This window comes from Nanorana parkeri, unplaced genomic scaffold (genome assembly GCF_000935625.1).
Source record: "Nanorana parkeri isolate BGI_ZX_2015 unplaced genomic scaffold, ASM93562v1 scaffold407, whole genome shotgun sequence".
Classification (NCBI taxonomy): domain Eukaryota; kingdom Metazoa; phylum Chordata; class Amphibia; order Anura; family Dicroglossidae; genus Nanorana; species Nanorana parkeri.
The window spans coordinates 55,909-72,813 of NW_017306675.1; the positions used below are offsets into that span (position 1 = coordinate 55,909).

Here is a 16,905-nt window from a genome sequence, read left to right on the forward strand (position 1 = left end):
ATAACAATTATTATACTTTCAGTATCATAACTGCCCTTTGGTTTGTTTTACTTTATAGTCTGTTTGAAAAACCATGAAAAAGGTGTCAACCTTAAGGAATTGCTATTGATGTTCATTTAAAAAGGCAGCCAATTTGAACAGGGTTATTTTCAAAAGGGTGAAGAGTTTCAAGAAGGCAGGGGAAGTGAACAATCTAGGACAACATAGCTGATTTAGGAAAATTCTCCAGTTCAGCTATGTTGTCCTAGATTGTTCAATTCTCCTGCCTTCTCCAAACTCTTCACCCTTTTGTGCATAACCTTTAAATCTTTGATTTTGCAAGCTGTTAGATGTGTCTATGTCATTTATAAGGCATCCAGAGTCCATTTAGTTTAGTGAATGTAAATTCCAGCTTTGTATAAGGGAATTCTCTCAATAAGATAATCTGAAGAAACCAAATCTAATCATATGGAATGGCATTGCACGTGAATTAAACAGGAACAGGATTTGCTTTGTGTATTTGTTGAAAAATGCAGCATTACAAGACCATAAACTATGGGATACATCTTGATCAGAGACGCAGTCAAAGGTTAGGTCAGAGCGTTGCAATATGCAGCTGTGTTTAACTTTATTTGGAAGGTATGCACAGATATACAGAGCCTCGAGTCCAGTTGTTATTTTTTTATATTGCATACGGCTTTGTAGATTGCTGAAACTGGAGGAGGAAAGCACAAAGATAAGATCTTGGAGGGAACCAGTTCCCCATGCATGTTTATAAGTAGCTTCTTTTGTAACAAGAACGCCAAAGGAAGTAAATAAAAATAAATAAATAAAAATGAAATGTGAAAACAAGACCACAACGACAACCTGTGTCTGTGGAATAGGAAGGTGGAGTCAAGTCAGGAAAAGTTCTTTCATCTGCTCATTCAAGTCCAAAGGTACTTGTCTCCTCGACTGCTATCAACAACTTCTCATGTAACATAGAATAAGATGGGTACGGTGGAAGATCCAGGCGATTGAAGCATGTGTGCGCCCTGTATAGGACAAATAAAATGCTAATGTGATTTATTTATATTAAAGAGAACAGTATAAGAAAAGCAAATTATTTGATATTAAAGGATTGCTAATTTTCAAGCAAATTTCATAACTATTACCTAGGCAAGTGTTTGTATTCTATATCTGTGTGGGATATAGATAGGCAAAAAAACCTGACAAAGTGCAAAGAGAAATCGAGCCATACTACACAGACCCTCATGGGCAGTGTGAGTGTACTGCTAAAAACCATGGTATCCATGCCTGAATCACATCCAGGAAAGCTTACTGACATTCTGGAAACATGCAGGTTCCCTTTAGTTCTGCCACCTGTGTGTCTCCAAAACATTGGTTTCTTGACCTGGGGCCTCAGTAAACTTCTTGGACGTGATCCTGGAAGGCTGGCTTCTCATGCTCAAAAGTAATACAAACCATACAAAATACACATACTTTAATTGAATTGAGAAGTATTAAACTACTTGAAACATTTTTCTGAAATGTACAGGAAAAAAAGCAATTTGCAATTTCTGTTTGCAGCGATCCCATACATAGCTTATACTCAGAATTCCGATTTAATGTGCTCCTAATAATCAGATTTCTTGAACTTCTAAAAGGAAGCCTTGACCGGTAGAAGTTTAACATAGGGATAGTAGCTAGATATGCAATTTTGTAATAAATATATTTCTGGGGGGGACCTTACTGACTGTAATGTTTAAGGGACAGCATAATGTTTTATTAAGTGGTGGGCAGGGGGAGAAAATTCAGACAGCTGATGAGTTTACATTAAGGCCCATTCACACCAGAGCATTGCACATTTGTTTCTTTTGAACAGTGCACATAGCATGCGGTACCATGCGTTGGGTACACTGTGTTGACATGTATTTAAATGGCACCCCAATGCCCATCCCAGGACCCGTGTATTGCTAGGAAAATGCACAGTAGCGCACACGAGGTGCATTGCGTAATAGCATGCACTTTGGTGGGCCCTTGTAGTTACTGATTCATGATCTTATTGGGTTTTGGGGTAGTCAGATGCTGGCTTAGCACTCATGGTAAGGACAGGCATTTGGGCTATGCTTATGGTATTATTCCATTGTTTTCATAATATACCTGTTACCGACACATGGTACAAGAAATGGTTCTTTAAGGGCCCATTCACACCTAAGCATAGCATTAATCGCACAATAGTGTTTGATTACGGTATGGTATTGCACAGTGCAGCTAGTATGCATTACCATGTGCTGGATAAAGGGATCTCGTGTTCTCTAGCTGCTGATCAATATTAGAAGAAGCTGAAAAAGTAATATTGTACCCACTAGCTGTTTAACACACCTATGCCCTGAGAAGGTAAGTGCTGCCGTAATACTCATGTTAAAACTTACTTTATACAATATATGCCCCTTTACAGCATTTAATAGACTTCTTTCAAGCTAAATCTTCACCATCGTTTCAGCCCTAATAACATTTTATCTATAATAATTTAACATAGAACAATTTCACATTACCTTGGAAGAGCTGTTATTTTCCCCCATTTCTCTATACAGAAGCGCCTGAGTCCATTGCTTCCTCGCAGAGCTGCAAATCCTTCATATGGCACGCTGGATGTTCCCGTGACAAACTGCAAGAGTCGTAACCTCTGTTCATTGTTAAACCTCTCCACAGCTGCCCAGAACCACCGGATGACAATGTGTCCATCATGGTAACCTAAGAGCAGATAAGACAGCGCCGATTTGTAACCAACCAAACTATATCAAATGAATTCAGAAAAATTTAATTTATGGAAGCTTACGGTGTAGTGCTGGCCACTAAATTTCATATGTACATGTCATGTGGACACATCTTATCACTTTGTATTGGTTGTAAGCTGCTCAGTGGTGTATAGAAAACCATAGGGTGAAGTTACTAAAGAAATACAGGCTGTTCATCTAGCGTAGTGTATGTTCACTTGGTAAAGTGAAGGTTTGTGAATACGATGACTTTGAACACCCAATCATGTGCTAGCAAAAATCCTGTTTTAAAATTTTTTTTTACTGATACATAATTAGGTATTCAACGTGAACACAGCTTCACCTTATTAACATTCCCTTTGGAAAGTCAACATGCACTATCCAAGGTGAACATTTGCTTTGCTAGATGAACAACATCTATTGCTTTAGTTTATCAACTCTCAAGTGCATGGGTAGTAGTCCTAGCCTAGTGTACTGGGAATTCAGTTGATGGAGCTGCCCCAGTCTTGACTATTAGAGTGGTTTATGCCCATACCCAGGCCAAGTATTGAAACTACAGGTATTGGACTATACTGTCTATAGGGAGCCTGGTAGCAACCACTATTGCCTTGCAGCTAATGGGTGCTGAGTTCAAATTCAAAGTTGCATTGCTTTCCTCTGAGTGCTTCTGTTGCAGCACGGTATTGCAGTGGAAAATCCCCATTGGGATATAAAAAATGCATTCCCGAGGTGGCTGTATCACCTCCTGAACGCCAGCCAGCCACTGCTCTACTGCTCTTCGCTTTTCAGAGGGGTAGTATAGTCTGGAGCCCATCTGAACGACGCCTTAGCAAAGTGGCCATTACTACTGGTTAGATTAAATGGCACTGTTAAAATTCAGCCTACTGCTTTTAAAGATGCAGATATAAAAGCAAACATTGACACAAAATTCATAAGTTTACCTCCGCGGTACTCTGTATTATTACGCCAGTCAATGAGATCTATTTCTGCAGTGCCTGCAATGACCAGCTCCAGCTCCCTTGCATCAAATACTGACACCAGTCTTGAATCAACAACCTGTAATGCAAAATAATAAGTTTTCATTATATAGTTAAAAAACAAATTCAAATTACTAAATGAAAGCACAGAAAGTGGAAAAAAATATTATTTTTCCTAATGCTTAACTGTATTTAGATTTACACTTTTAAGCATTTATGTCCAGAAGCTTCAGGTTTGGCCACTACTATTATTTATCGAAAATTTTTTATGGATTAATGAATAAACCACTCAATGCCTGATACTGTCTGGCACACAGTAAATAAAGATGTGTTTATGTATTTTACTTCAAAATATCTGAAAATGCCATGACAAATGATCTATTTTCAAAAGTACCTACAGAACATTTTTTAAGCGTTAACAGTGCCACCTTGTGGTTGAATGTGTGCATTTTCTATATTTATTTTAAAGTGACCCTAAACTCAGGAGTTAAAACTTAAAAATCCATTCCGGTACCTTAAATATTAACACAAATGTATCTTATTTGGCTGTAGATCGTCAAATCATCTCTGAATTGGTGCTGACACTGTCCTTCCTTCTGGAGTGTGGCTACCACTCCAAGTTCACCTCTGTGATAAGAATACAATCTCAATAGAAACTAAACATGAGATTATAGTCCATCACTGGAGCAAGATGATTTGATCTACAGCTGAGTGATACATAAATAAGCTATATTTTTATTAATAGTTAAGTTACAGACACTCCTCGGTATACAATGGAGTCATGTTCAGATAAACCCATCGTAAAGCATTCATATCGCAAACCGAGGAGTTGTATATACATGAGATATTCAACACTTTATTATCAAATACAGTAGGCTTTTGTCTATCTGTAGGTTAATGTAAGTGTTTTAGCCAAGTTTAAGGTAGGCTACGCTATAATATATACAGAACAGTATACACAATCCAAGGAACATCTGCATACAGTGTATATACATTGCTATCATATATGATAGTAAAGTCGAATAATTGTAAACCGAACGATTGTAACCCGAGGAGAATCTGTACTTGAATTGATTTTTAAGAGTTAACTCCTGAGTTTAGTGTCACTTTAACTTCCACTTCAAGAAAATGTAAATTATTTCAATGTCCAAAGTCTGGGTCATGCAAAAAAAAAAAAAATCTTAAAACCTAACCTGGCCTAAAACCTATCTCACCCTAACTTTAAAAATGAATCCCTAATACCCTAACAGTCTTAACTTGTCCGCTAATCCTAACTGTAACCTAAACCTCAAAGTAAACCCCTAATCCCTGATCCTTGCATTTTCTTAACTTAACCCTTAAAGTACCACCTACAATTAAACTAATCCCCATTCTGCTGGATACTCACCTTATCTCCTGCCTAAAGCAGCAGTACCAGAAGCAACCAAGTGCTTTGTTAAAAAGTATCTGCACCGTAGTGTAAGCCCAAAGAACTATTGGTCCGTGTTTTAGCTGCATCTAATACATAATATTGTTTTAGATTTCATGACTTACCTCATAAAAACCCCGTACAAGGGCTTCAGTTTGTTGAACCACTCCCCGTTCCACTCGCCATTTCACCATCTTTTCTATATATTCCTTCTTATTCTTTTCTGATACTTGTATGTTTGTTCCTCCAGACTTCAGCTCTCTCTCTGTGACCTGCCAGAAAGACAGACAATCAAGATTAACAGATGCTATAATAGGGACCAGCATCAGTGGCATATTATGTTTAAGAGGCTGAGATATAAATCTTCCACCCAACGTATATGCATTCTCATGGCACTACCGTCATTAGATTATGCTGAGGAGCATAAGAAATTCTATGCTCCTTGGTGCCATCTAGTGGTGTCAATGCTGTGTGAACAGCATACACCCAGCTGTACACTGGAGAAAGATTTATAAATCAGCTCCAATGTGTATTAACAATTGTGGAGAAATCTTAATTTTACTTAAAATATTACGTAAGATTAAAATCTCTTGTTATTTGGACAACGACATCACACATTTTTTAAAAGTAATTAAACTGTATCTCTAGGCAAAACTTTTTTAAAGTGTGGGGAATAAGTAGACTTCTCAAGTTTTTACTGCTGTCTGTGTCACCAATGGGTAGATTCGTCCAGCTCCTGCAAAAAAAAGCTTACACTGTCTCACGACTTGTGTTGAAAACAAATGTTTAAGTCGCACAACTTTTGAAAAATCCAGTCTATGAATATCTCCTGAAGCATATCCCCAGTCTCTGACCATATCATTTATTATTATTCAAGATTTATATAGCGCAGTTTGCGCAGCGCTTTACAATATAAGGAAGACATTACAATCACAATAATGTTTTTATTGTGAGCCTGGTAATGCCACCCTTAGGTTACAACACACCGTCACACAAATACTCTGTACCACTATGGATTATATCTGTGTGTTGTAAACCTATTCCTATTATTTCTGTACCATTTTCCATTCTTTTTTTCACACTCTCTCTACTGCTTGTTTTCTTTTATGCTTTTATATTCCTCATTTTATAATACCTCTTACTCTTTACCTACCAAGGCCAACTCAGGAGCTTGTTGTCTGTACTGTATCTTATAAACGACCCCTCAAATAAAAGAGGAGAGATAATGCTTTGTATTGAAATCTTCTTCAGTTTTGAATGCTGATGAAGATTGTCAAATCTTCGACTTCCATGAATGTTCGAACCTAAGCTTTAATACTGTATTGCACTTTTTATCGGAAGTTAAACTGAGCAGTGCAAGTTCCTGGTGTATAGCTAAGCTAATTTAAATTCAACTTGACTATCACCTTAGACATCTATATGATATCTATCAGAAATGTTCAAATATTGTACAACTCATACAGCGATTTACAAAAAAATATAAACTAACCTGACCAAACACTTCCTCATTGACCGTAAATGTCAGGTCCAAAATGTCTGTGATGTCATTGTCCTTCATCCACTGTAAACTCTGGTGGAACTCTTCATCCAAGTATTCCAGATCACTGAGATCACATGGACTAGACAAACATTCATAGAAGTTTATATACACAGGTAGATTAAACAAGTTATACTTCATAAAGCTACATACTCGGGTTAAACTACATAAATGGAAGAAACTGGAAGTGCTAATCAACACCAACCTTTAATGCTCTGTTGTAATGTCTTTTTTTTTTTTCTAAATCTGAATGTTTGCAATTGCTATTTGTGTGGACTTGTATTATGCTGTTATGTGTCTAACCCTATACATTTCCTTACCCTGTTGAATCTTGTTTCTTTACAAAATAAAGAATTTATATTAAAAAAAAAACAAAAAACTTGGTGTTGAGTGTTCTTAAATAGATTCTGTCACTTAGAGATGACTAAAAGCTGCGGCCAGGTATGGAGTGCCCCCCCCCCAGAGGTGCCTGCCCATTTTAAAGTGTATTTATAGCCCAAACGTTTTGTAGTTTTCGATGGAGTAGGGAAGGGTTAAACCCACATTCTTGCTATCTGTGTACTGTTAAGGATATTTGTCTTTACTTCCTGCCCCAGAGATACGACAGGAAAGTGAGAGGAAAACTCTGCAAAGTGAGGAAAATTCCTCTCTTAGATAGTTGTCCCTGAAACAAATGTCCCAATGGAAGATTTCACACTACCTCTTATGTTAGCAAATGTCAAATTTTGAACTTCTCATCACTGTGTCTAGGTGGCAATGGTCACCAGGTCAAATAGAGAGTGAATCTCCCCAGGGGAACACATACATCAATAAAAACATAACAGGGGTTCTAAATCTTCCCTTCTCTACCCAAAACTAAACTACTGTGTGTTTTTGTGTGTGTGTGTGTGTGTGTGTGGGGGGGGGGGGGGGTTTGAGATAGTGGCAAGCTCTGACACAACCTTAAGTGTTGGAGCTTTGCCTATCAAGACAAGCCTGGCATTCCATTAAAGTAGAAGATATTTAAATCCACTGTATATATGTGCAGGCACCTCTGGGTGCTTCAACGTAGTACCTGCTATTAGCTTTCAGTATCCTTACAGTAACATGCACAGAGTTTGCATTCCAGTGGAATCAAGATGTTTACTAGGACATTTAACATCATTGTTAACTGTATATAACTGTATATAGTTTAATGGTTTGTTACTTATCCTACAATCCATTATTAGTCTTTGCACATGTGGAAACAAGGCTTTTACCTTGGGAAAGCTTTTCAGTTAGATACACTGTGAAAAAATATACCTAAACTACAAATAAATATATTGCACTGGAAAAGTGTACAGCAATTCACACTGTTTGCTGCAGTTTCTATACTTAATAGAAGTTGGTTCTTAAGTATCTTAACTTTGCATTGCTCTTAATAGAACCTAGTAGACTGAAAGTCAAATCTTATATTCTAAAAGACATTTTTGCTTCCAGTCCATAGGTTCCTCTGTTAACAGTAAATATCCTGAATAGCATATACTCACAGCCTCAGAAGAGCCTTATAAAACGGTCTTGTGAAGAAGGCATCCAGAAGATACTGGTGAATAAGAGCTAGGCCAAGTATTCGCCCACTAAACCGAAACCTAGGGCACAAAAACATAGATTTAGAAAGTAGATATACACCTATCACAATTGGTTAGGCAATCAAGTTAATTTTCCTATAATATGCTGATAATCAATATAATAACTGATCATGATAATTTTATACCAATGTCTGTTGGTCAATGTATGGCTTACACTTAGTGTCTTTTGCAGTCCAGACCTATACATTTGTCCCCTCTTGTCTTCACTGTGAATGCAGAGACAACACTGACTGTTTTTTAATTTTTATTTAAAAGACATAAGTTTGCAACTGTACATCAATGGTATTGACCACGGAAATCCATTTTCCATCAAACATTCCTGTGGTTTTGGTAGGTTTGGAAAACTAAAGAGCTATAGCCAACTGAAAAATGACTACATGCATAGATATGTATGAGGTTTCTTATTTTCCAACTGTTGGATGCATACGCAAGACATATCTGGTATGTGTAAGTTTTTTTTCACTGTGGATAGACATTACAAAGCTGTGCTGGATGCACTCCGTCAGTGTCCTTTATTCTTTGTGTTTTCTTTTCATTGTTGGGTCATAAAAACATGAGTACATCATGTCACTGGGAGTAATACTGGGTGAATCAGTGATGAAGACGAATCTGGATGTTAAAGAGGCATGGACTCAAGAAAGAGAGACATATTCTTACCCTTAAAGTCTATCTCCGGATACCAAAAAATTCCCCTTACAGTGGGGCTACCCCAGCAATGCAAGGGTTAACTTTTATGTCTAGGGGGATTCTTTAAAGCAGTTTAACTTGCCAGATCCCCCGGCTGCTCACCTTTCTCCCCTCTGCTCATGCTGTGAAGTGTCCATCATTAAGCAGTTAACCCTTGTAGTGTAGGGCTAGCCCCACTGCAAGGGGGAGTTATTTTTTTTATCCGGAGATAGGCTTTAAATAAAGCAGTTGCATAATATCCCCACAACTGTAATGATAAACTCTTCTGAACTATCTAGAAGAGAATTGTACATATTTCTATACATATGAGCATACTGTTGCAGTATAAACATTATAATGCGTTAGTGGTGTTGGCAGTAGGGTCATCAAATTGACAGATGGTCTGTCATATGCAAGAGCTAAAATGTGCTTTGACAGCAACATACCAAGTAAACTACCCGAAACATACCATAAAATGGGCAAGTTCTTTAATAACAACAGTCTGGGAAAAGTAGCCAACATTTCTGGAAAGTCTTGAAGGAAATATAAAGTGCTAATTATGTGTTTTTGTGAATCAATGAGCCAATCTGCCTTTCCAGATGCTGGAAAGAAGATTTATGACTTTAAGGTCATTGGGTTTTAACCAGCAGCAAATTTCCATGAACTCATGGCTCTGTACAGTAAATCCTGCCATCTCTATTGAAGATGACTTACAAGCTAAGGGGCAGTTAAACCTCATGTTATTGCTTTGACAGATGATCTTGAGTAAATACGTTGACTGAATTATTGGACACAAATATTTTAGGTGAACAATAACATTCCCAACTTAGAGACTGCTGAAGCTTAAAGTGATTGTAAGCCCAAATGCTCTCCCCTGGTATAATGAAGAGCACAGAAGATACATTCCATTTATCAAACACTGAAATATAAATTGCTCAGACCCCTTTTTAAAATTTCCTCTGTGCAGGTCATGTGACTGCCGCAGCTAGTCACCTGTCATGGTGACAACTCTTCAGCTTATTCCCGTCCTTCGTGCAGAAGGGAGTGGAGGAAAAGCAATCATATGGCTTCAGTAAACAACACACATAGGGGTATATTTATAAACATTTCACAGAGCCATTTGTTTTGCAAAATTGCAAAAAATTCTGTGCGAATGAAAGAAAAAATACAAATGTTCTTAGTATATTTTCTTTTCACATCACATGTAATATTGGAAAAGACTGCATTACGGCCACTAGATACAGCTGAGAAGCATAGGAAGAACATACTTATTTCCTATGTTTATCAGCTCCATCTAGTGGCCATAATATGTGTTTTCCTAATATTACATTAAATACGGACACTGTTTCTGTTGCGTTATATCTGTCAGCTACAAGGCAGGAGTAAAAACTAAAGTCACATGTAGGTGACATCTAGGTGTCTGTTTATAAAGAAATGTGTATAGCTATTCATCCAGCAAAACTGCATGTACATTCATTCTGCACAATTTAGCCAGCTGTTGCCATAATAGCAGGAAAGGCAATTAGGCAATTTCTCTTCTGGTCAATTGTTCTTCTTCAAATACTGTTAATAAATAAATACATCTTAGTAACAAGAGATACAATGTAACAATTCTGGAGAATGCCCTCCCTACTATCTTGTCTTGAATTGTATTGTGATTGTAATGTCTTCCTTATATTGTAAAGCGCTGCGCAAACTGTTGGTGCTATATAAATCCTGTATAATAATAATGCTGCACTAAGATGTACAGTATTTATTTTCTATGATCCTTAGCTCCATCTAGTGGTCATAATTTGGTATTGTCCTGATCCATGTTTCTATATGAATGAACCTATTTTTACTACTGCCCAAATTATTTGAAGAACATTCAACCAGAAAAGAAAATGGCCTAAGAACATTCAATCTCGCCCCATTCTCACAGCAGCTGGTTAGTTCCCACAGAACAAATGTACATGCAGTTTTAGCTGAATAGCTATGTGGTTTTTTTTTAATAGATAGAATTCCCTAGTGTCACCCCCCGTCAGTTTTATTTCACCATCTGTGACCAACTGGGGAGATTTACCTTTACTTTCTGGTAGACACAACAGGAAGTGAGAGGAAATCTCCCCAAAGTATGGGACACCTTTTGTCTAGAGCAGGGGTAGACAACCTTGGCTCGCCAGCTATGCTGAAACTACAAATCACATTGTGCTTCTGCCTCTGGGAGTCATGCCTGTGGCTTGCAATGCCTTAAGGGATTTGTAGTTTCAGCACAGCTGGAGAGCCAAGGTTGCCTACCCCTGGTCTAGAGAATTGTCACTACAAAAATTGTTCCCATTGGAGGATTCCTCCTGTTCCAGTGACTTAATGGTTACTAGCTTAATGAAAAAGGGTGTAGCTCTCTAGCAGGAACACAGCAAAAAAACCTGACGAGGTACACCAAATGTTGTAACTGCAAATGGTGTTAAAGGGGGCGCAATCTGATTACATGTTAGAAGGCCTAACTATGCAAAATCAACTGTGCCAAGATGCCGCAAAGAGGTGTTACAATTGTTTTTATGTGGATCTTATCTTCCCGCTTATGTTATCTCGCCACCTGTATTACACATGCAATTTAGGTCTGACGAATCAATGTGTTTATTAGTCATTCAAACAATCACACTTATTTAACTGATCAATATCCATCCTTTGGGGATCTAATTAAAGGAGAATATAATCTCATTGGTTGGTGTTGGTTACTGCACTTTGCATATTGTTCTTTGCACTACTTGTATATGTCCTGTCTATTGGTACTAATAGATGTGATAAAACAATGGCTGCCCAGGCAAAAGAGTGCTCAGAGAGTTGAAATAACTTGGCCCAACTCCTATTGTTCCTGCTGATAAATCAGTAGTGATCTGCAACATCCCTGGCTGTCCTCCTTCTGCAATTCTCCTTTCACATTACAAGTGTATAGAGCACATATGGTATTTATTACAAGCATTTACATAGCACTGGCAGTTTACATATTGTTCATTTACATCAGTTCTTGCCCTCAAGGAGGTAACAATTAGGGATGCACCGATACTAGTATCAGTGCCGATACCGTTCATCGATCCCCTCCCCGTTCTATGGGACCGGGAGCGATGCAGATTGCATCACTTCCGGTCCACACAATTAGATCTAAGATGGCATTTATTAATAAACGATTTTACACACGGAGGTGGCGCTCTGTTCCCTTTTGTTAAATAAATTGTGTATGCCTGTGCATTTGAAGCACGAATCCATGAGCCATCCAGGCTCCGCAGATAAGCTGCTGCCTGTGGTCAAATATTGAAGAATTAAAATTAATTATAAATGTAAATAATAACTTTTCTACAAACTATTTTTATATTTACACATTCAGCTATATATAAACATGAAAGTAAATATATTTTTAGCTTTATTCAAGGTAACTTATATATATCAGGGTTTTTCACAAAAGGGTGTGAAGTTTGGAGAAGGCAGGAGAAGTGAACAATCTAGGAAAATATAGCTGAACTGGGAAGTGAGCTGAATTGGAGAATAGTCTTTTTAATAATGTTGAGGCATAATTATACCTAGACAGGTATATTACTGTAACTAAAATGACAGCTAAATTGCTTTATTAAGCGAATGTAGACCAGAGATATTACATAGTGTAAATATATTCAAAAAATACTAGAACTATTTTTTTTATTATAACCAAATTTCACATTCTTGCATGTTGTTATTATACAAGTGTGTTCCTCTGGCTGCTTAAAACATATCCCTGGCGTCACTATGATCTCACTGGATTATAGGCTGAAATAACATACAGCTGTAGATCTGACTAAATCTTTAAGCCTATTAGGCTGAAATGTTTTTAATCTAAGGATACCCAAATATATACCCATCATCGCCCGGGTCAATAAAAAATGGCAAAATTGATGATCATTTAATGTCTAATGTTAACTTATCATAATCATAATAGCAATAAACACTATAAAGAATCGAGAAACTATGATACATGATCATATAAAATTGTACTTGCCATTCAAGATGGTTTTCCACAAATGCAGACATTGGACTAATTTGCACAGTGTATGTATCATTTGCTGAATACTCAAATAGACCATAGTACGGATTGAAGAGCTCCTGGGAGAGAAGGAAGAAGAACTCTCTTGAAGGACCGCTGTAATCCAGGCTAAAAGAGAAATAGAAATGATATTTACTTAGCCATTAAAAATGCTTTAAAGCTTGTGTAGATGGGTGTTGCTTTCCTATGTTTGAAGTGTGTTTGGAATGCATGCAAAACTCAGGCCAGAAGCTTCCCATTTACTCTAAAGCAGTGGTTCTCAACCTGTGTAACCTCGGGACCCACATGACCCACGAGTTGAGAACCACTGCTCTAAAGGTTTAGTGTTGATGAAAGTTCTAAAGCTTCATTCGACCTGCTTTGTGTTATGTTTCTGTAGACACAGCAGGTCTTATTGAGAGGTGTTTGCATTGCATTTAAAGCTACATTATGGCCACTAGATAGAGCTGAGCATCATAAGAAATAAAAACATTCCAGTAACAAGTGAAACAATGTAACATTTAGGAGAACACTGGAGGGAATTAGCAGATAAATGTAACCATTGCTACTATATACTAAGATGTATTTATTTCTTATGACCCTCAGCTCCATATAATGGCCCATTATGTGGTATTTTTCCAATTCACTACTGCCCTTAATATTTGAACAACATTCAACCAGAAGAGAAAATATTAAATGTTTACTAATTCTTACAACAGCTGGTTAATTTGCATAGAAACAATGTACATGCAGTTTTGCTGGACAAATAGCTATGCAATTTTTTTTATCAATAAACCCAATAGCCTTCAAGGAAACAACGTTCAGAATCACAGTGTTTGAAAAGAAACCATTTAGAATAGAAACATGGGAGCTTCATTGCTGACTTGTTGGTGCAAGCTATCACTGACCTGGAACAAGCATGCAGCCACAGAAATGTTGGGACACCAGATATGCACATGCTTGCTCAAGGTCAGTGACTTAAGTAGTGAAGATATTCCTTTACTGTTTGTCACAGACCTGAAACAAGATAAAGACGGCAGCCCGGGAGCCTACGTTTTCCAAAAACAAGCCAGAAATAGAATCTCCCATATCCCAAGTCACAGGTTGTCTTTAAAGTAAGTTACAGATTACACCAGCTGGTGGTTCTGCAGGTAAAATCTTTGCCTGCAGTTCTGTGTCTCAGGAAAAGGTTGGGACCAGCAGTAGAAGGACTCACTATTTCATGAATGTGTGCCAAGCAGTCTGGGAATTTACTGACTTCTTTAAAACACCTTTTAACAAATACAACATCTAATGCCATGTCACTTCGCTGAATATTACTTTATGAAGTTGTTGTAGCCACATCAGGGCCTAAATCCCAAAGAAATGAGTAACACTCCCCATAACTCACACAAGTGTCTACCAAAAAAGCTAATCCAAAAGTTTAGCTTGAGTACCAAATACTTGGATCTCATGGATCCCATTGGTCCATCTTTTTTAAGTTCAGTTCTTGAGTATTTCAATATTTCTTACCCCTCCTCTCCCACAAATGTGATATATAACTTGTTTCGCTGAAGCTCTTTGCGGGAGTAAGCCATAACCTGGTTAAACGTGCCTTCCAAAAGATGATCACGCCGTATAATAAGCCTATACAGAAAAAAAGTAAGGAAATGAACTGCTTAGTTAGGCATACACCAAACATTTCTTTTCATAAAACACATAACGCAGACACAGCTTGAAAACTACACATATATTAAAAGCTTTACCTCCCTGTGTTTTTGCTGTTTATGTCCCTATATTAGAGATTTTCCATGACATATCACCACCTGGCCCTCTGACCTTCTCTCACCAGAAAGGGGACGTCTCTGCAGATGGCAAAAAAACCTCGCATAGGTTCTAATCCTTCCCCCCTGATCCCAAAACCAAATATTTCTCTGAATTTGTATTTTTATACACAAAACTATTAAAACCAGTACCATGAACAAAGTATGTTTTCTGTTCAAACTGCACACCGGTATAGGAAATATGACTGGTATGAAAAGTTTGGAACATTTATTTATTAATGTAATAAGAAGTATTGAGATCCAGAGTGGTAGAATTGACAAAGACATTGTCACGAGCTGACAGATTTAATGCACACTACGTAATTGGGAATAACATCCAGGCTTGACTAACAGAACACAGGAGTACATTAATCATTTACAACTAGTCCCTGAAGACTTTGGGGTCTATCCACTAAGCTGCCATAGGCAGCCGAGTCAAAGACCGACCTGAAGTGAAGTGAGCCGAACGCTGTTCGGCTATTCACTTCAGGCTGGTACGGCTGAAATCAGCCGTACATCGGGTGGCTTCACGTGGCTTTGGGTCGGCCGAACATGCTCAGCATGTTCGGCTGGCCCGAAGTGCAGGAGTTCGACTCAGCCGATCCAACATCTAGATCGGCTAAGCCAAACCTCCGGCAGGCTACTCGCTGCTGTTCGGTCTATTGTTATAGATGCCGAACAGCAGTGAGTGAATAGCTGAATGCCGCTGAGCAGCATCCGGCTCGGCTGTTCTGCTCGGTCCCTCAAATGGACCGAGCAGAACAGAAAAATAGTTTAAAAAGTAAAAAAAAAAAAATAGAAAACGATTGTGCGGAGCTAGCAATGACAGCTAGCTCCGCCCAATAGTTTTCTATTGGCCGGCAGTTCTGCTGCCGTAAAAAAAAGGAAAAAAACAACTCTCCCAGGCGCTCTGGGAGTCTCCCGCTCCCGGCCGGCCAGGAGAGAAACACTGATTTTTCCTTTCTTTTCTTTATTCTGACACGGAGCCGTGTCAGAATAGAAAAAATAAATAAATACATTTTTGCCCATAGGAATGCATTGCTAGATTCCTATTGGCTATTTCAATTTGCAATAGCCAATAGTGAACTAGCATTGCACCCGCCCTCTGCTGCAGTTCTCCATCAGGTCCATCAGCAGGGGGCGGGTGCAATGCTAGTTTACTATTGGCTATTGCAAATTGAAATAGCCAATAGGAATCTAGCAATGCATTCCTATGGGCAAAATTATTATTATTATTTTTTTCTATTCTGACACGGCTCTGTGTCAGAATAAAGGAAAAGAAAGAAAAATCAGTGTTTCTCTCCTGGGCAGCCGGGTGCGGGAGACTCCCAGAGCGCCCAGGAGAGTTTGCTGTCTGGAGATCAGTGTCCCTGGTTAGCTGGTAACCAGGGACGTTGATCTCTCTGCAAGTGACTGGAGCCAGCCGTAAGATCACGGCTGGCTCCGCCCAGCTGTCAGAAGCAGGCTGCTCGGCCAGCTTCGGCTTTCAGCGCAGCTCAGCCGAGCCGAGGCATATGCCTTCGGCTCGATTGAGCCGCTCGGCTAATTTCGGGAGCTGTACCGGCTATTGTGAATCGACCCGAAGGGGTCCTGGGGCCAAAGCTAGCCGAAGGATCAGCCGAAGCTACGGCTAGATCCTCCGGCTGCTTCGTGAATAGACCCCTTTGTCTTTTTAGCAGAGGATTCACCTTAAGCTATAACCAGAATATTCCAGGGTAGTAAAGGCAGATAAGCATTAGAGCAGAATAATTTGAGAAAACCCAATGATATAAATTATATGTTTGTTATGTGTTCCCTTGAACACAGCATATCTAGAAATACATTTTTTGAAAAATATTTCTTACATTTTAGATGTTTCTTTTAGAGCAGGCATTTGTGCAGACTGCATGCTATTCTGAACAATTTAAAAGGGTTTGTGTCCCCACAGATAGACCAGGGACACATGGAGTCTCCTAACATTAACCTACTGTCGGGACTCGGGCCGCGGTCCGGTCCTGGCTGGGCCGTCTGATGCAGGGACACGGCACCCGGTGACGAGGCGGCCCGGCGGGGCATGCCCACCAGTGACGAGGCGGCCCGGCGGGGCACGCCCACCAGTGACGAGGCGGCCCGGCGGGGCACGCCCACCTATGACGAG

General features: G+C 38.9%; 1 protein-coding gene across 1 annotated transcript in view; it reads right to left on the reverse strand.

Moving 5' to 3' along the window:
- Positions 1–484: 484 nt before the first annotated feature.
- The window catches only part of HECW1 (HECT, C2 and WW domain containing E3 ubiquitin protein ligase 1), a 242,690-nt gene continuing 226,269 nt past the window's right edge, over positions 485–16,905 (reverse strand). Inside the window, exons 21-28 of the mRNA XM_018559623.1 lie at positions 14,479–14,592; positions 12,943–13,095; positions 8,169–8,267; positions 6,613–6,742; positions 5,249–5,395; positions 3,680–3,794; positions 2,517–2,715; positions 485–1,013 (exon numbers count right to left, since the gene is read on the reverse strand). Coding sequence (XP_018415125.1) covers positions 902–1,013; positions 2,517–2,715; positions 3,680–3,794; positions 5,249–5,395; positions 6,613–6,742; positions 8,169–8,267; positions 12,943–13,095; positions 14,479–14,592 — 1,069 coding nt within the window. The 3' untranslated portion in view covers positions 485–901. The remainder of the gene's footprint in view (positions 1,014–2,516; positions 2,716–3,679; positions 3,795–5,248; positions 5,396–6,612; positions 6,743–8,168; positions 8,268–12,942; positions 13,096–14,478; positions 14,593–16,905) is intronic.